Source organism: Magallana gigas, chromosome 1, assembly GCF_963853765.1.
Source record: "Magallana gigas chromosome 1, xbMagGiga1.1, whole genome shotgun sequence".
Classification (NCBI taxonomy): domain Eukaryota; kingdom Metazoa; phylum Mollusca; class Bivalvia; order Ostreida; family Ostreidae; genus Magallana; species Magallana gigas.
The window spans coordinates 37,355,451-37,376,377 of record NC_088853.1 but is presented as its reverse complement, the minus strand read 5'-3'; the positions used below and the strand labels follow the sequence as shown (position 1 = coordinate 37,376,377).

The 20,927-nt window shown below is 32.5% G+C and overlaps 1 protein-coding gene and 1 long non-coding RNA gene across 3 annotated transcripts in view; both read left to right on the top strand.

The window, feature by feature from the left end:
• The window catches only part of LOC105339077 (multiple epidermal growth factor-like domains protein 11), a 47,090-nt gene that overhangs the window by 18,069 nt on the left and 8,094 nt on the right, over window positions 1-20,927 (top strand). For both annotated transcript variants that reach the window (XM_066066651.1, XM_066066653.1), the window contains exons 3-6: window positions 11,218-11,472; window positions 12,621-12,755; window positions 14,189-14,326; window positions 14,453-14,590. In XM_066066651.1, the coding sequence (XP_065922723.1) occupies window positions 11,218-11,472; window positions 12,621-12,755; window positions 14,189-14,326; window positions 14,453-14,590 (666 nt within the window). The remainder of the gene's footprint in view (window positions 1-11,217; window positions 11,473-12,620; window positions 12,756-14,188; window positions 14,327-14,452; window positions 14,591-20,927) is intronic.
• On the top strand, window positions 1,940-5,829 carry LOC136270112 (uncharacterized). The gene is made up of 4 exons (XR_010707819.1): window positions 1,940-2,022; window positions 2,500-2,569; window positions 3,161-3,235; window positions 3,711-5,829. It is a non-coding gene; the product is annotated as an uncharacterized lncRNA (long non-coding RNA).

Here is a 20,927-nt window from a genome sequence, read left to right as displayed (position 1 = left end):
TGCGCCATTTCTTGGAGCTCGCCTGGGCACGAAAATTGGGTACGAATTTTAATTCAAAATTTTCACACGTTTTGATATATATCTTTTTATCAGTTGATATTTTGTTAAGACATATATAACAAAAGTGGTAGATAATCAAACGTTCTTTCCAACAAAATCAATAAAAAGGGGCTGGCCCCTTTATTTAGGGGCTTAGGCACTCTTAAACTCTATTACAAATAACTTAAAAACGATTAAGATTTTGTAATGCATTATAGAAGCAAAGTTGTTGATCGTACCAATATCTATAAGAAAAAATTATTGCCACACCCCTTTATTACGTAATAAGGGATTTTTAGGGGCCAAAGTACTAAAACTTTAATGCAATATATCTAGAGAAGGATACATATCTTGTTAAACATCATAGAAGAGAAAATGTTTGCCTTAATGATTTAAATGGATTCCACTTATCAAAACACCAATGTATGTCCCCATTAGGGATCTACAGGGCGGCTGGCCCCTAAAATATTCAAACATTTGTATCTCAAAAATGAACAACAATTTAAGATGGGTGTAAGAACAAAAAATGTTTGTATTCTCAAAACCTTTTCAAAGTAATCAAGAAAAAGGGGCTGGCCCCTTTGATTAGGGGCCAAAAGACTCGTAAACTCTATTAAAAATAACTTAAAAACGATAAAGATATTGTTATTAATTATAGAAGCAAAGTTGTTGATAATACCAACATCTATTAGAAAAAATTATTGCCACGCCCCTTTATTTCGAAATAAGGGATTTTTAGGGGCCAAAGTACTCTAACTTTGACGCAATATATCTAGAAAAGGAGACATATTTTGTTAGACATCATAGAAAAAAAATGTTTGCATTTATGATTTAAATTGATTCCACTTATCAAAACACTAATGTCTGTCCCCATTAGGGATCTACAGGGTTGGCCCCTAAAATATTCAAACATTTGTATCTCAAAAATGAACAACAATTTAAGATGGGTGTAAGAACAAAAAAGGTTTGTATTCTTAAGAGGCAGTCTACGATAGAACCATGCAAAATCAAAATTTTATAATGAAGGGTGTAGATTAATTTTCATAGTTTATCTGGATATATCTAAAGTATATTGTCTATTTTATCAAATTTTCATGGTTAAATTTATCTGCACCACTGAAATCCCCCAGATAAGACCATTTCTATTTTTAGCTCATTATTCATAATAAATTTCATGCATGAATAAGGCTAATTTCATAGAGTCATTTAAGTATTAAATAGAGTTTAATCATACATGGAGTCAGATTCACATAACATCTGATACAAATACCTTTGATTTGGTGCACACATATTTTTTAATTCATTCGTTGATTTTAAGCTAGATGATCAAATATTATAATAAAATAGGTAATGTCCAAAACACACTAACGTTACTTCTCTTAGTAGGATATAAAACCTCAAGAAACGTTTTAAATTTAGAGTTTCTTGGTTCAAACAATAGAATTATCCATAAAAAAATATATTTGAATGGGAATTTGGTTGCAAATAAATATTAAGCTTATATTCCGGTGTTTAAATTCGGGATTTTTACAAATTAAATTATCTCCCTTTGTGGAACTCTCGTGTAAAGAAGATAAAGAAGAATGATTGGAGAAAGCCAGATGTCAACAAAATGGATGGTTTGAAATGTAGTTTTGGTGAAAATTGTAAAGAGAAAGCAGATAATATACTTTAGAATTGTAAGAAAAACACTTCAGCACACTTGAGATTTTTTAAATGTACCTCTGAGTCAAATTTTGTACAAATACCAGAATCATCGTGCTGGTGTGCATGGGTTGAGGCTGTCAATTTTCAGCGGGCGTACATGTGCTAAACACAGGCAGGAATATGGAATTCAGTGGAAAAGGAAAAGGAGAACATGCTGTCATTCACTACATAAACAATCTCAATCTGGCATAATCATGATAATCGCGAGTGGAATTACATTCATTCAAAGCCGAGAGATATGGATGAAGCTGAGCACACATTTTCCAACTGGTTCTGGTAAGAAAAAATTGCCTTTACCCAATGACATAATTCTTAACAAACCAAAAATATTTATATAACAGTACTTTTATGTGTACCAGTAAATATTGCTAGGACAAACTACATGTATGTATGCATAAAATAAATGCACATCAATATCAGCAGATCAGATTAAAACTGCCCCCCTCCCAATTTGATTAGATATCTATGGAAAAGATATACAGTTCAGTTTTTATAGTGGTATAGTGTTCTAAACTTAAAATTTACTTCTTGAAATACTCATACAAATTTGAAAACCTATTTTTATTATTCAAGGAATGAATTAGTGCTTTTATAAACCCATGCTTGATCTCAATTTCCTTACCTGTTGTCACTGATAAATTATTGTTTTGATTATGAACAAAAACTCTGTTAAATGAACCAACGTTTACGGGGAAATTAATGCATAATGGACACATCAGAATGATCAGATGTTTGGAATTTTACCATTAATAGGTGTTCGCAGAAAACGCATTGAGAGAAAACTGTGTCAAGATTAATACAGATCTGAAGGAGGAGTTGAAAGGTGTGTTTTTTACACAATTGATTGACTGAATTATTATGATGTATTCAACTCATAAAACTTTGTTGTACATTACATATGAAACAGAAAATATAAATACAAAGGAGTTGAGGAGTACTACATGTAAGAACAAATGTTGTCCAAAGATATTTAGGGGGGGGGGGGGCATGCCAGGCCTGGATCTTTCATTTAAGTATTTAAGAGAAAAACAGGTTTATACATAAAAATGTCTTAAAAATCAAAGGGAATTTCAAATGGTTAATGTATTTGTCCCATTAAGATAGCATTATAGTTTGTATTCATGCTAAAAACTTATTTAGCTGGACAACATTAGATTAACTGATAATAACAGTGTCTTTTAATGGTTAAAAATCTTTAATCATCTACACTTTATATTTACCGGTAGTTATTTTACAATATGTCTATTGAGAGTTCAACTAATCAACATTTGGGATATCCAATTGATACTTGTATATGTACATTAGATATTGTGTATGAAAATCAGAAATAAGATTTGGCTATATTTTTGTTAATATATAGACTACATATACATTACCGGTATATTAGATATACATTAAATGTACTCTTTTGTAGAAATATGCTGTTTATTAGAGAGAACTACAGATTCTGAAGCAATGGACGCTGATATATCTTTTTCTAACCCAAGAGGTATAACAGTGAAAAAATATTACATGATGTACAAGATGATTAATGACGCATACTTGGCATTATTATCATAGATTATCATAGATATTCCAAATATGAATTTTTTGACCCTTTTTATTATTGCCGCATGGGTGGTATATATGTTTCTTGAACTGTATGGTTGAATTTCAGTTTTACAGTTCAATGAGTTTAAATGTGATTCAGGCACAAGGACAATGCTAAATGTAGATAAAAGTCACTGTGATCATCTTAGGGATCGAGGTCATCCAAAGATTGGCTGCCACTTGAAATGATTATCATATGTAAATTTTACAATGCATAATTTTTTCTGAAATGTCATATAGTTGTTATTAAAGCTGTCAATGCTTTACATGTGTATTATAGTGGTACATATATGTGTGTATCCAACAGCTGAGTTTAGTCTAATACTTTGAATACATATATTTTAATGAATATACCGGTATATATTTATTTTCAGATTTTGATCTTCTGTCATCTCAGAAAACTGTGGGGTCTGATCAGTCCAAAGATGAAAGAACAGAGCATGAAATCTTAAATGAAGCTGTGAAATTATTGTCATATGGAAAGTACTCCCCTGTAAAATCACAGCCATCTATGAATCTTGATCAACTTCAGTATTCAAAGAGAATTGTGATACATGCATGAATTCATATTATTATATTTTCATGTTAAATACTACTCGAAAACCATTGTCAACCTCCGCTTCGCGTCGGTTGACAATGGTGTCCTTGGGGTGTCAATTTCAACTGTTACCCTCCCAAACAGGCACTATTTATATAATGTTAGTCCTCTAATAGCACTACATGTGTATGAGTTGATGACATAAGTCTTCTAATAGCGCTACAGGTATAAATTGATTATTTTAGGCCATTAATAGACAAACATGTATCAATTGAGGATGTAAGCTAGATAATAGCACTTCATTAATGATTTGATGATAAGAGTTGTCTAACATCACTTGTATGAATTGATGATGTTATTTGGCCAAAAGTGCTACATGTATGAATGTTGGCTAGTAGCTCTACATGTATGAAGTAATGATGTTAGTTATTTAATAGTGCTACATGTATGAATTGATAATTTTATTTGTCTAATAGTGCTACAAGAAGGAATTGATGATGTAAGTTTGCTAAAAACATTACATAATTAATATATGAATTGATGTTGTCTGTTCTATAATAGCATTTCATGTACGAATGATGATGTTAGTCCTCTATTAGCACTACACATATATGAATTGATAATGTTTTTGTACTAATAGCGCTACAGGTATGAATTGATTGTTATTTGGCCAATAGCGCTACGTGTATCAATTGAGGATGTAAACTTTATGAATGACTTGATGATAAAAGTTGACTTATAGCACTAGTGTGAATTGATGGTGTTACCTGGCTAGCTAATTGTGCTATACGTTTGAATTGATGATGTTCTTTGACTAGTAGCACCACATGTATGAATTGATGAGGTTACATGTATTTGGCTAACAGCGCTACATGAATTAATGATGTTATTTGGCCAATAGTGAAACATGTACATACATGAATTAATGATCATTGTTGTCTTAAATTGCTACATGTTTAAATTGATGATGTTATTTGGCAAATAGTGATTCATGTATGAATTGATGTTGTTTTGTTATCAGTGCTATATGTATGAATCAATAATGTTATTTAGCTTTTAGTGCAACATGTATGAATGATGATAAAGGTTGTTCAATAGCACTACATGTATGAATTTATGATTTTATTTGACTAAAAGATAAGTGCTACATGTGTGAATTGTTGGTGTTTGGTTATTAGTGCTACATGTATAAATTGATGGTAATACATGTATTTGTCTAACAGTGTTGAATGTATGAATTGAAAATAGATGTCTTATACGGCTACATGTATAAATTAATGATTTTATTTGACTAATAGCACTACATGTATGAATTGATGTTGTTATTTGGCCAAAAGTGATACATGTATTAATTGATAATAGTTGTCCACTATTGCTACATGTATAAATTGATGGTTTTACTTGATTAATAGCACTACATGTATTATTGATGATGTTATTTGGCTAATAGGGATACATGTATTAATTGATGATGATAACTTTCTAAATTTAAATTAATTGCACATCTCTGTCTTTTTTTCGTATGTAACTGAATAATGAATATTTCAATTCACTGATTTTGTATCTTTTTTTCTGAAATTAAAATTCTCTTTCCGATGTATTCATTGTAGGTTGAAATTTGGTTGTATTGCATATTTTATTTCATAGCTTTGTAAACAATGGCTTTTCATATTTCATGAAAATAACTGCAATAATTTGGTCTTTGCTTTTTGCTCCATTTGAAGCAAAGGCTCATTACAAGTATTTCTTATAAATGAGTGTTACATGTAGGCTTTTCAGGATTTTTTTTTCATATCAGGTGGTTATATGTACATTTTGAAGTTTATAACTGTAACAAATAATCCATGAATATTAAACAGGTTATTTATTAAGTTAAAGATTGTTATTTGCTGTGTTCTTCTCAGATATCATCTTAACAATATACTTATGTTGTAAACTCTGCTCAAAAATACAAATGTATATGATAAAAAAAATGTTTGATATGTACATTCACATGTAACATGAAATCCATTGTTATTGTATTTTAACAGTTTTATGTCAAAGCGGATGCTTATATAAATTGAGGTGCTGTGGGACATAATTCGATTTTAATATGGATTAATGTACATTGTGATTGAAATACTTTCACCGGTTTAAAATTTTCAAATTTTACAATATTTAACCAAAAAAGAGCTTTTAAAAATATTTGGAGAGGTAAAAATTGTAAAAACCCAGAGCGGGAGTCAAACTCATGACTTACAGATTCGTAGTACACCCTCTAACCCACTGGGCGTCGCTGTTAGGTGACAAACTTAATGGTCCAAGTTTCCTTTCAATTGCAGCCGCCCCCCCCCCCCCCCCCGCCTGAGGGCAATTCATAGTTATTCTGTGTGTTTAATTTTTAAGACTACTTAATTCTCCATTACTACTTGTTTTATTTGGCAAGGAAAATCTAAATAATTATGTAATAGCATTTTTCTTACCCTAGATAAAAGTGCACCATGTCCACCCCAACCCCCTCCCAAATCCACCCACCCCCCAAAATTTCCACTGAATTTCATTTGCAACCAAATTCCTTCAACCAGATTAAAGACAAATAAAGACCATATAAGCTGACAAAATATTATATTAATTGATGCGTTTCTTGGGCAGTTATGCCAGTTTTAGTGCAAATAGGTCAATTTTGGTAAAATTTCAGTATTTTCATGAAGTTAAGGCCCACATATCTTTGTGTATTGTGTTTAGAAATTTAAATTCCTTATTATTCAGAATACCTATGGGTTTTCACAATGTGAAGAAACGGGTTTCATTCAATTGCAGTGTGTAATATTTCCAGTAAACTAAAAAGAATTGTATGCTGTCTAATTTTTCAAAAGTTCTATAAATAGAACAAGGGGAAAACCCAAGTGCCATCAGTTTCCATAGTTACTGATGTAATGTAATAAAAATCATTCTCATTATAATCAAGTTAGGTTATCATGAATATCTGTGCCAAGTCTCATGAAATTTCGATATACTTCCATTGATAGCCATTTGCATGGTTCTATGGTAGACTGCCTCTTAAGACCTTTTCAAAGAAATCAAGAAAAAGGGGTTGGGCCCTTAAATTAAGGGCCAAGAGACTCGTAAAGTCTCTTACACATACCTGAAAAACGAGCAAGATTTTGTAAAGCATTATAGAAGCATAGTTGTTGATCGTAACAATATCAGGTTGTAAAAGTCATTGCCACACACATTGATGACATAATTAGCGATTTTTAGGGGACTAGAACCTTAAATCTTTAATGTGCTGTATGTGAAAAGCAAAACACTTTTGAAAGGATAAAAACAATCGTTTACATTATCTGAATGGGAGAGGTTGAGTAGAAATTGTGAAATTTCATTGATATCTTAATGGTATTGTTTAAAAAATTGAACGGAAGACCTCCTCGTTACTCGTAACGAGATCATATCTAGTTATTATTATTTTTTTCCACAAATTTTGTGCACGAGATTTCTCGAAAACTATTCGACCGATTTCAATCATTTTTTCACAGAAGATGGGACTTGATGTATACTTCATACATTTTTGAGATTTTTTCTGCCGTCCCTTCCGGTACCGATTTATCGGCCATTTTGCACATTTTCACGACCTATTTTGTGCAGAGCTGATCTCAGAAACTATCAGAAATATGACTATGATATTTTCAGGATAGGTAGTTTGAAGTTGTGCACTATTATGTTGTTTTACGCCAGTGGCGCCATGTCTTGGAGCTCGCCTGGGCTCGAAAATTGAGTACGAATTTTCATTCAAAATTTTCATACGTTTTGATCTGTATCTTTTTATCAGTTGATATTTTGTTAAGACATATATAACAAAAGTAGTAGATAATTAAACGTTCTTTCCAACAAAATCAAGAAAAAGGGGCTGGCCCCTAAAATTAGGGGCCAAGACACTCGTAAACTCTTTTAAAATAACTTAAAAACGATCAAAATTTTGTAATGCAATATAGAAGCAAAGGTGTTGATCGTACCAATATTTATCAGGTAAAATCATTTTCACACCCATTTATGACGTAATTAGGGATTTTAAGGGGCCAAAGTACTTAAACTTTGACGCAATATATCTAGAGAAGGAGACATATTTTGTTAGGCAATGTAGAAAAGAAAATGTTTGCATTGATGATTCTAATCGATTCCACTAATCAAAACTCTAAAGTCTGTCCCCATTAAGGATATAGAGGGCTGGCCCCTAAAATATTCAATCATTTGTATCTCAAAAATGAACAACAACATTAGATGGGTGTAAGAACAAAAAATGTTTGTATTTGTGAGACCTTTCGATTGAACTCAAGAAAAAGGGGCTGGCCCCTTAAATTAGGGGCCAAGACACTCGTAAACTCTATTAAAAATAACTTAAAAACGATCAAAATTTTGTAATGCAATATAGAAGCAAAGTTGTTGATCGTACCAATATTTATCAGGTAAAATCATTTTCACACCCATTTATGACGTAATTAGGGATTTTAAGGGGCCAAAGTACTGAAACTTTGACGCAATATATCTAGAGAAGGGGACATATTTTGTGAAGCATTGTAGAACAGCAAATGTCTGTATTGATAATTCTAATCGATTCCACTGACCAAAACACCAATGTCAGTCCCCATTAAGGATCTAGAGGGCTAGCCCCTAAATTCTTCAATCACTTGTATCTAAAAAATGAACAACAATTTAAGATGGGCGTTAGAACAAAAAAGTTTGTATTCGTAAGACCTTGTGAATGAACTCAAGAAAAAGGGGCTGGGCCCTTAAATTAGGGGCCAAGACACTCGTAAAGTACTTATACATACTTTAAAAGCGATCAAAATTTTGTAATGTATTATAGAAACAAAGTTATTGATCGTAACAATATCAGTTTGTAAAACTCATTGCCACACCGATTGAAGACGCAATTTGGGATTAAAGGGGACTTAAATCTTAAATCTTCAATGTGCTGTATGTGAAAATGCAAAACACTTTGTTAATTATTTTAAAGGATATTGACAATCGTATACATTATCTGAAAGGGAGTAGTTGAGAGGAAATTCTTAAATTTCAATGACATTTTAATCGTATCGTTAAAAAAGTGAACGGCAGACCTACTCGTTACTCGTAACGAGATCGTGTCTAGTTCTTTTTCTTTTTATATAAATATCGCCTTCCTCTATATGTCATGGCGTGTGGAATTTTTTATATGTGCCTTTTAAGCGTATCTAAGGCATATCTTTTACCGTATCTAATATGCAAATTTGTTTACAGATATTAGCCATACCATATCAAATTTTTACATTTTTCGTATTTGCATAAAAATAAAAAAAAGAACAAATGATTCCAATTGAAATTATAGATTATTGCTTTCAAGTAGTTTTACTGGAAAATTGTTTTTTCGTTTTCTAACTTTTTTAGATTAGAAATCTACGAAAATTGTAAAGTCGTACGTAAAAAAAGATCATCAGAAAATTATCTCTCTTGCATCGAACAGTATTTCAACCAATTAAATAAATGTAAATTTTCACATCATGTATTTTCTACCCATTGCAAATTGAGGAAGTGCACAACCCGGAGACTGTAAATTATTTCAACTCTTTATAACGTTTTCCAAGGAAGGCGGGAATAATTTCGTGAACTTTATGCATTACTTCATTTCCTTTCCACTTCATATTCTTTAACTTGTGATAGAAATTAATATTCGGTATGGAGACAACAAATTAATTTGTGTATCAATTCTATATATTATTGTTTACTCGTAAAAAATAAAACAGTCCATGGCTACTATACATGCCTTTCTTCAATAAAATGAAAGCACAATGTTGTACAAATTTTAGCAATAGGCTTCCTTAATCCTAATCTTAAAACCTAATTCTGAATTTTGATGGTGTTAAATGGTCTAGAATCGTTCGTTTGCGTATTTTATCGTTATCGTTCGTGTAACGTAAAAATTCACTGAGTTAGTAATCGCCCGTGTATCCTGCGCAATCGTTCGTGTATCGTGAGATACACGAACGTGTATCATAATTGTGCATGTCTTTTGTCAAGAATAACGGTGCTACCACTGTAGGATTAACAGGGTTGAATTTTTGAAAAAGCTAAAAAAAAAATTAATAAAAAATGGGTGTATTATTCTGAAAATCTGAGAAATATAACTCTCATTAGTGATATAAACAAGCCAGTAGACAGGTTAAAGATGTCGCATATTGGAATGGAATTATGTAAGGAAGAGAATCGGCCTAAAATGCCAAATGCCTATGAACACAAGGAGAAATTTGAAGAAAACAATATCTAAGGCAACAATTTCTTTGCAAAATATTGTTGTGTATGTCAAATTAACTTAGAAATTTAAGCAGGAACTGAGATACTATAACACTTTTTTCATATTTTATTTAAGACATAAGGAATCATTCTTTGAGTATTATGAGGTGATAATTTTGGTCGGGGCGTGATCAAATCCAATAAAGCCCGACACTGTTTTTTCTAAAAATACAATGTAAACAGTAAATGTTTTCTCCACTTTACTATTAAAGTCACGCTTTAAAACCAGAACAACGCGCACAAGAGTCATCAATTTCACATTTGTGTCGACCTCCATGCTAGTCATTACTATGTTCTCAGTTTGCCTGCTACATGCCTTATATTTTTAGTAAACCGATGTATATTCGATTTGAAACAATACATGCAGAACCGCTTCTGTTTCACCTGAACCATCAACCTAAGGGTTATCCATTTCACAATACTAGCATAAGCTCCTTGTACATCCTTCTGATGCATGAAGTTTGCCTGTTACATGTCGATTAAAGTATAAATTAATATATTTACATTTGAAAATATGTTTCCTTATATGAACCTTTAGAATAGCAAAAACGTTCAATTCTGTGTGAACTTGTTCATGACGTCACAATGATCATAGTACGGGTGTCGGTTGAATTATTAAAAACATAAAAACTCGGTAATCTTAACAATTCTGAACGATTTGCCTTTTTTTCAAATGTAAATATGAGTAATAAACAGCAAGTTAAAAAGTTCACAGGGATATGAACTTGGTTGGTACGTGATCAAATCTTCACAGGATTTGAGCACGTGACCAACAAAGTTCATATCCATTTGAACTTTTTTAACTTTGTTTATTCCTTAATTAATTCACATATTACTACCTTAAAATATGATTTGTTTTTTTATGAAATAATATATTAAAAACCCCACGTTTTATTTGTTTGATACGCTTTTGACCTAAATTCAAAAAGAATAGCTGCCATATTTAAAAAAAAAGAAAAAATATACCAGGTAGAAACATCTAACAATTATTATGTGTATTTTGGGTTCATGAAGTACATCATTATCTTGTTTTCCAGGTTCAAATCCATACCTTCCGTCGAGTTTTTTGGGTTTTTCGTTATATGTATCCAACACAACAGATATATCAGAAGGAAGGCTGTGTTTCAAGGACAACCATTTTACAGTTACCACAGTACCTCCTGTTTTTACTGTTCTATGTCCTATGCATGGACAATATGTCATTTATTACAATGAGCGACTTAAAGGAGTTACATATTCTAGCGGGTACAATTCTGAAGCTATCATCAAACTCTGTGAAGTTGAAGTTTATGGTAAGTTTACTCTGTAGAAGTGTAAGTCTAGGTGTGCATTTTGTTTTTCTGAGTTCGATTTTCAAATAAAGCAGCAATTGAATATTTTTTTTCTTAATAAATTAAAAAAGTAAAATACGTTAGTTATCGTATTTGTTCATCACTACGTCATACGGAAGGAATGCAATTTTGTCCTGGGGAATCATTAAATTTCGTGGGGACAATTTTCGGTCGTGGAGTGCTAAAATTGTTCCGGTTTTTGGGAACGTAATTTCGTGCAATCTCTTTTACCTACAAAATGAAATATGACTGTATTACCCTTATTTATTATTTTGTTGGTGGGAAATCCTGGAAACATGACTCTATTACCCTATTTTATTATTTCGTGGAGGATGTTAATTCTTGGATTAGAGGTACCCACGAATTTCACGAAAATTGAACCTTCGCAGAATTTAATTATTCCACAGTATACGTTAGTGAAAGTAACCATGGTTCATTTCTCAATCTAGAAATCTGATGTCAGATCGTTCAAGCCTATGACGTGAATGCTTTCAATGTAGCTAAAGTTCTGATCGATCACTTCAAATAATTCATTAATTGTCAACGTTTAAATAGTAATCAAAGACATCATTAACCAATGAACAGATTGTTTTACATGTGTTTGAATAAATGGTAAAAGTCAATACGCTTAGTAAACAGCCTATTGTAAATTATTTACAATATAAAAAGTATTTAATTCTACGGATAAATAATATCTAAATCATTCAAATTATATTATGACCCATGAAATTAAATTTCACCAAAAAAGAATGTTTTTAATTATTTCTGTTTATATTTACTTTTATTACATGTGAAAAAAAGAAGAAAGATAGGGAAAACGAAAAAAAAATTATACATCCGTATTATAATTTAAGACTGTTCATTCTGGAATTAGCATGTTTTTATTTGACACAAATATTAATTTATTTATTTTTTTGGCACGACACGTTCATTTATATGATATCACTCATCTTAAACATGACTTCTTCTCACGAATGTTTGATCCAATTTATATATAAAATATATTATCAATTTATCTTCTCATACATTGTATTTACGACGACAATTCTAAGTTTTATGTCTTTATTCAAATTTGCATTATTTTTTCAAACTCTTTAAAACACATTTAGGATGTCCAGCAACAGGATTTTACGGAACTAACTGCTCCATTCCCTGTCCAGATGTTAACTGTCAGTACTGTCACATAAGGACTGGTACCTGTCAAGGCTGTAAACCCGGGTATCGAGGTCACAGATGCGAAATGTGTAATAAAAATATTGTACACCTAACAAATTTGCATTTTCAATTAATTTCCGAACCATGCGATCTTTCCTTACCATTGCTTAAGTTAGTGTTATATAGGTTAAATGCATTAGACATTTCGTATTCATTCTTTCGTACAATGTGACTTTTATTAGTTAAAGATAATATTTGCGTTCGAAACCTTTAAGTATGTTCATTTATAATTAGATAATTAACCATATCATTAGATGCTTAATTATCTTTCAATAAAAGGACGTTAACTTGAAAAAAATCCCAAAACAGATTCAAATAAACTTATCAAAAATTAAACTTTAACCATTATTATAAATATACATACATGCATATTGAATTGATGTACTAATCTGTTATTTTATTAATTGTTGATTTTTTATTATGGTCATCTGTTTTCAAAGGAAAACCCTCTTTTTTTCTTCGGTTTCTTTTTATTAATAAGGTCTTCCTTTTCCAACGGAAGACCTTTTTGTTTTCGTTCTGTTTCTTTTTCTTCACAAGTTTTCTTTTTTTTTTTTTTTGTAACTGCAATTGCTCAATAACGACTCGACTGATAAACTTTAAAATATAAAAAATATTGATCTAAAATTTATACGTATTTTTTGATGACGTCATTTCCGTTTTCAAGATTGACGTTCCAGCGATTTTCAGAAAGTCTGTTTGTCAAGTCGTTCTTGAAATCAATAAGGTGTTTGTTAATTCGTACTCAGAATCATTCTAATTTGTTAACTCATTTTTTTTTTTTTTGTGTATAAGTCAAGCTCAAAACCGGAATGAAATCTATTTTTTCGGAAATTCGAAATTTTTGATCAGATCAAAAATGTATACGTGTTTTGAAGATCTCATTTAGCTAAATCCAACACTGAAATCCGTTTTAAAATCAGACGACACATATATGAAATTTAAGCGTTTATAAATTGATTTTTTCTGAAATTTTAATTCTGCAAATTGGGTTAAGAAAAGTTAAGTCGTACTTGAACACATTCGGATTTTTTTGTTAAGTCGTACTTGAAATCGTTCAGGTGTTTGTGATGTCGTACTTAAAAGCATTCGGATTATGTTAATTCGTACCAAGATTTATTCGATTTTTTGTATCTGCTTGATTTAGTTATTCTTGTTATCGGTCAAGACATCTGCTTCTTACAGGAACTTCTAGCTTTACTTTCAACATTTACGGAAGACCCACTTGTTGCTTTACATCGAGATTTGCTCTAGTTTTCATTATGTTTCAAAGAAAAACGACTAGTCATTTTCATAATTTTAAAACAATTACAATTACTCGTTTAGTCGGTTAATGGTGTATTTTATACTTTCCATTTTTCAATTTATTTGATATACGTTGAACTGTTTTCAAGTTAATCAATTCAAATTATAGATATATATATATATAGTGTTTTTTCTTCTTATTTTAATCCCAATTAAGCTTGTGGCAAAGGATTATATGGTGATGGTTGCCTTGAAGCATGTGGACAATGTCGTAACCTTACGCAGTGCCTAAAATCTAATGGATCATGTTTAACTGGATGCAATGCTGGCTATCAGGGGACTATTTGCAAAACGCGTGAGTCAGTTGTTCTTCGATAAAGGAAGAGAGACTGAAATGGGGAGAGAAGGGATGGCAAATACGTTTACTTAATTAAACACATTTGAGTAGTCTAACCATCCGCTACCTTTTTTCAAATTGTAGATTGCGACAAAGGCTCATATGGTGTGGATTGCAACAGTACATGTGGACACTGCCGTGACTTAAACCACTGTTTTCACGTTGATGGGATATGTTTAACTGGATGTGATGCTGGTTATATGGGAAAGTTATGTGAAAAAAGTAGGTTAAAATCACTCAATAAAATGAAGACAAATCACTGTATATATTAAAAATACAAATATACATACCATGTGGGGTCTCTATGTCACCAAAAAACTGTAAGAACGCGGTTTGCGAACGTGAATTTGTGCATGACGCTCGTGGAGCGGAGGTGTACTCTGATCTCTGAACCGGATATGTTTATATGAATCCGGATTATAGCTGAAAATAATAGGCAATTTTGAAATGAATCCAGAACACCCCCCTCCACCTAAAACTGTCACAATATTAGCCCTTATATCAAAAGTTGTAACAAAACAAGACAAAAATAATACATTTTATAGAATAAATACATATCATCAATTTTCAGCAAATATCAAATGGTGCAGTGACCAGTAAAAGCTAACCTTAAAATATACATGTGAAAAAAAATGATCATAATAATAGTGATCATCCCTTTATGCCTAATTTATTTGTTCATCACAATGTCATCATTAACACTACATATGGAAGTAAATGTTCAATACTAAACATTTATTCAATTAGACAAATACAGTTCACGTAGAGGTCTCATATTCAGTTCATTGATAGGTCTCATATAGGTACATGAATTCCCATTCACAACAAGGCGTACATGGACTTTTCGCACAAGTTCATCAGCACTTGGGAAAAGTTCTTCAACAAGTCCAACAGGCCACTGACGTCGCGCTTCACCGTTATATCTGACAATCACAACATACCCAGCTTTAAAGTGTCGTTTTTCAGTAGTCCACTTACAGCAATACTATAATGTATGAAGATACTGATTATTCCACTGTTTCAAGAAGAAATCGGAAAGTACTTATTCTTGTCTCCACTGTTCTTTTTACAGGAAGTTAGCATTCACACAGGTAGAGAAATGTCCCGATATATGCAGGGCTCAACACAAAAGAGATACCTGGATTACTTGATACCATAGTAACCGGTTTAGAGTTGATGATTGCTGTCACTTCGGCCATTATGAGTGAGATTGTTTCCCTTTGGTCCTAATTGTAGACCATCTAAGATACGCCGCGTCACTCTGGTCATCCTTCCTTACATTCTTCCCACGCAGCACAGTTAATGCTGTCAATAAACTCCGTTCAGACAAAAAGTACGGGAAATGTGCATTATGACATCACAGTATATTACAAACCTCGAAAGTACTTATTAATCTATTTATTAGTAAAATTAACTTATACTAATCTTTTAATTAAAAACAACAAATGCTATTACTTACAATTTTGATGTCCGTTATATCGTACACACTGAAAAATAAGCGAGATGTCGTTCTCGTTGTACTACAAAATATGACGTCATATGCTTCAAAATGACGCATGAAGTTAAATCATTGAAGGCTATCGTGCAGTTTTATAGCGAAGAAGAATAAATGTCATACATTAACGGAAAAGTATAAATGAATATTTTGTTTAAAATTATTATTAGTAGAATGCTACCTATATAGTCTTATTTTCATTTTCTTAAAAGTATGCATCGTATAAAGAAGCCACCTCGGTTTTGTATAAAATATCGTATATCTAAAATCTGAGTACCTAAATAAATCACTTAATTACAAGGGCATACACTTACCTGATCCCGACAAACTCTTACGTGTGAATTTGAAATATGCTATGTAACTTAAAAACTTCTACGATCTTTGTAAAATCTTACAAATTAATTATTTTTTAATGAAATTAACCCTGTGACCTTCAAAATTATTCAACATATGCATTATAAATCACGGTTTCTACTAACAAATATTTTTATCTTAAAAAGTTCGCACCGTTTTTCAAAATCAACGATATAACATCAAGTTATTTCATAATTCAGTTGTGAATTTTGACATGATTGTGCCCTTGCAATATTGAATTTTTTAAATGACCTCAAAACCACAAATACATCTGCTTGTACCATGCGACTGCCATATCACGTGACCACTATGAACATAAAATATTGTACTGTTATATACATGTATATATTTTAGAAATATATTGCATTTGAGTGACTGTTATTGATTTTAAAAAGGACATGCCAGTTTAACTAAAGTATACGTGTTTTCATCACAAAAATTTGCCCATATTTTTATTGACTGCCTTAACTGTACTGCGCATGTGGGGAGAGTGAGGGGCGCTAAACATCTACTTTATCTTTGACTGGTCTATTATGTGCTTTACTGGACCATGCATCACGTCATTGTTAAGATTTTCGGTAGCTCGAATGAAGTTTGTGCTACGGTCAGATCGCAGTTCACTTACGCTTCCACGGAGGGCAATAAATTTTCGTAATGCGTTGATAAATGATGAGCTTGACATGGATTATTCCAACTCGATGTGAACAGCTCTTGTCGTCAAACACGTAAACATAATGGCCAATCAGCAACACCTCCTCTGGTTTTGCGAGTCACAATCGACCAAATGTAACCACTCCTACGACACTAAACGGATGTCCCGGAGTTACTCTATAGATAATGTTAAATCTGCCATCTTTTGAGACATCAAGTGTCCCTGTAATCGTTTACACACACCACACTTATGAATCACTGATGAAAACAGTTTTTTTTGCAGCAATCACCCAGTAGCCATTGTTCCTTATGACACCATCTGTAATGTGCCTCCCTTGATGACCATCAGTTGGAAATGTGGCACAATCAATTTTGCAACATAATATTTCCTAGGAAGGATAATGTGGTTCTTTTGCTCAATTGGAAGTACACTAAGGTTCAATCTGCCACCGATTCTCATAATAATGTCCTGATCTAAATATGGCCATATATTCTGTAATGAGCTGTCTCTTACAAGAAATAATTCACTGTCTTGTTTCATGGCTAAAGAATCAAATGTCGTATGCTTCCATTTTCTACCAACTACAACCATTTTGTAGCCCTATACATTTAATTGCAGATATTAAGGAATTCCATGTAGAAATCTCTCAAAACGATTTGTGAGGTCTGCAGGTTTCAACATTATCTTGTTACCATTTATGCCGGTTTTTTTATCTTCATGAGGATTTACGAGTGGAAGATATTATTTTACAGGGTCTTTGTTGATCTGCAGAAATCCAGGTCCTCTTAGTCATTTAAAGTTACATTCTCCGTGTTCCTACATCAGCAAGGTTTTTATCTGATTTTACATAATTTTCCCAATAGCAATTTCGTTGTAAACACGTTTGGTATGATTACTAATGTAGCCTAGCACAATCTTGCTGTCAGACTGGAACCATGTATTGACCAACGTAATGTTTAAATGTCTCTTTACAGTTTTTCAGCTGCCATAACATAAAAGCGGCGCAAAGTTCTAACCTTTGCATAGCATTTCCATGTAAAGGGGCCAATTTCACTTTGCCAAACACAAATGATACCTTACTTCTCATCTCATCCGGGACTTTGATGTATGACACTGCTGACACTGCTTGTTCTGAGGTATCACAAAATTACGAAAGCCGAGATGGATCATTCGAGATTCGATATTCGAAATACGAGATTCGAAATACGAGATTCGAGATTCGAAATTCGAGATTCAATATCTAAATTAACCAATCAAATCAAGGATCTGAAAATATGTATCCTAGCGACATCAAACTGTTCTAAATAAAAATCATACGTACATGCTCTTTTATACAAATAAATGCTATGTTCACTTCTCCCTACCTAACTAAATAATTATTTGTATTTACTTTTACACAGAATATCTAAGCAGACTAGTAATAATGCAGTGTGCTTCGCGGATCTAAGTGATTTTATTTGCCCTGGTGCATTTCCACCTGATGCGTTTGAACCCTAAGGTATTTCACCCCCAGTAATAGTTTAAAACCCGGGTTTATTCACCCCTTTTTGTAAAAATGCGGTTATGGTAGAGAACTTCATAAGCGTAGCTAATTTTTTCTGTAGGGGGTCCTAGGCCAATTTTAAAAAATTGTACTATGTAAATTTAATAAGCTCCAATTTTCCCGAGGAAGGGGGTCCAGATCCCCTGACCCCCTCCTAGATCCCTGCATGAAGTTTAGTACATGTATCTAAATAATCTAAATAAAAATAATCTGTCCTGTTTCACTAATAAATATAAGCATTACTTATCGTTTTTATGTATGCATACAGTGATACACTAGTACTATGATTATAAACAAATCATTGAGATATTATCACATCATACGGAACTATTAATAAATACAATTTTTTTCCTTTTCCTCAGTATACAACTTATTATGAGTCTTACTTTTGGAATTGTTTTCAATATAGAAGGATACCTACTCTCTACAATTAAAGGTAGGGATGATAGGGTGCCAATTTGTTCACATTGCCGATTTCTTGTGCAGAGAACAGTAAAACCTTTTATTTGATTGTGCATGAATATTTCAAAATTAATTGTTGTACATATATTTTGTTATAATTCATTCATTGATATATCAACAAGAAAGAATAAAAGCATATGTTTCACAGCCAAGTTAAGTTTCTCTGTAGTTTCCTACCCCCTACCCCCCACCGCACCAAAATTGACAATAATTACATATACATGTAAGTCATACAAATGTTTACTTTTTTTGTAAGTAAATCTCTAAAGATGTAAATAAGCACTGCAAACAAAGATGTGTGTATTTATTATACTACTACATTACACTTAGCCAGATAAAATGTAATCAGGATGAAGCTACAAGGGGTGAGTGGTGCAAATTTACCAATTTGTCGCCATACACACAGAACACCAAAATAAAGAAACTGTGAGTGGTGTGTGGAATGCATAAAAGATGGCGGCAAATTATCTCAAATAATCAGTGCAAAAACCCACAAATAGGCTGTTATTTGTTACATATCCTGCAAAAACATTGATAAAAAATGTTATCGTCCCATAACATAGCCGATTAAGTTAATGTGTACATATGGTCAACGTACATGTAATTCTAATATACAAGAAGGCGGACGTATCAGGCGGGGATCCAGAAATTAAATTTCAAAAATGATCGGTTGAATTACATTAAATGCTTTGATAATTGTTTTAAACTATCGCACGGGTCAAAATGCGTGATAGAAGCTATGTACAGTGTAATTGGAAACTTTCATTTTATATCAATATGTAGTATTACCTATTATAACAAATGAGAGTATAGCACAACTGCCACAAGCAATACATGTCCTTTACCGGCACCACCTCCCTCCCCTTAAAAAAAATGAAACAATTGCCGTTTTATTTGCTAAAATGTGTGTGGTTCAAGATTTTTCTAAAGGACATACCCGATTAGAATTGAAAAAGAGTCGTACGTTTAAAACTAATTTTGTCAAAATTTTTAGATTCATTTGGTTATATTTTGGTCCATTTGGGTAAATATATGCACCAGCGCAGCTTTAATTTATATATAATCAGGCCATAAATTCAAAATATTTTCAAAAATTTATAGCTTTAAATCCAGTGGATGAAAGAAAAGGAAAGCAAGTCGAACTCGATGAGTGCTAATACCTGTGTTGAATGAATGGTGCAGTAGGATATGCGCAAAAAAGTCCCTTCTACTCTTTCCTACCCTATAATTATTGGAATGTTAAATCCGATTATAAGAGTCAAATTAAAAATCAAGTACGGATATGTACCTGTTTATCAAAAGTAAAACTACTCATAATTTATCTACAGTGCATCGTTATGGAGCTACACAGAAAGTTTTATATTAATATGCCGAGCCAAATAAAAAAAAAACCTGGAAAACGAAGAGAAAACAAATTGGGGACAGAATAACTGACAAATTAATTAGGACTATATAGCCCCCCCCCCCCCCCCCCCCCCCCCCTCTGGAAATGTATATACTGAAAACAGATTATTGGCGTACAACATCCGCACACAATTTAAAGAAAATTTTATGTTTTTTTTATCATTTTCGCTAGCTAATGTAAGACATCACAAATACCCCAAACCCCCTCACGGAAAAGGAAATGCTAGGTGATGAGAGAGAGAGAGAGAGAGAGAGAGAGAGAGAGAGAGAGAGAGAGAGAGAGAGAGAGAGTCGATGTAAATCACAGGTGCGCTAAAACCGTTAAAATTAAAGCTTGCTAGTCGGTCTGCCCTACCCTAGCTACCTCCTCTCTTTTCTCGTTTTAAAGGGAGAGAGAGAGAGAGAGTCGATGTAAATCACAGGTGCGCTAAAACCGTTAAAATTAAAGCTTGCTAGTCGGTCTGCCCTACCCTAGCTACCTCCTCTCTTTTCTCGTTTTAGAGGCTTAATTATTGTCTTTATAGGCTTGTAACAAATCAAATCAATTTCAAATTCTAAATCAAACTGAATTTGACACTACAAAACTCTCTCTGTGTCTGTCTGTCTGTCTGTCTGTCTGTCTGTCTCTCTCTCTGTCCTTCTCTCTCTC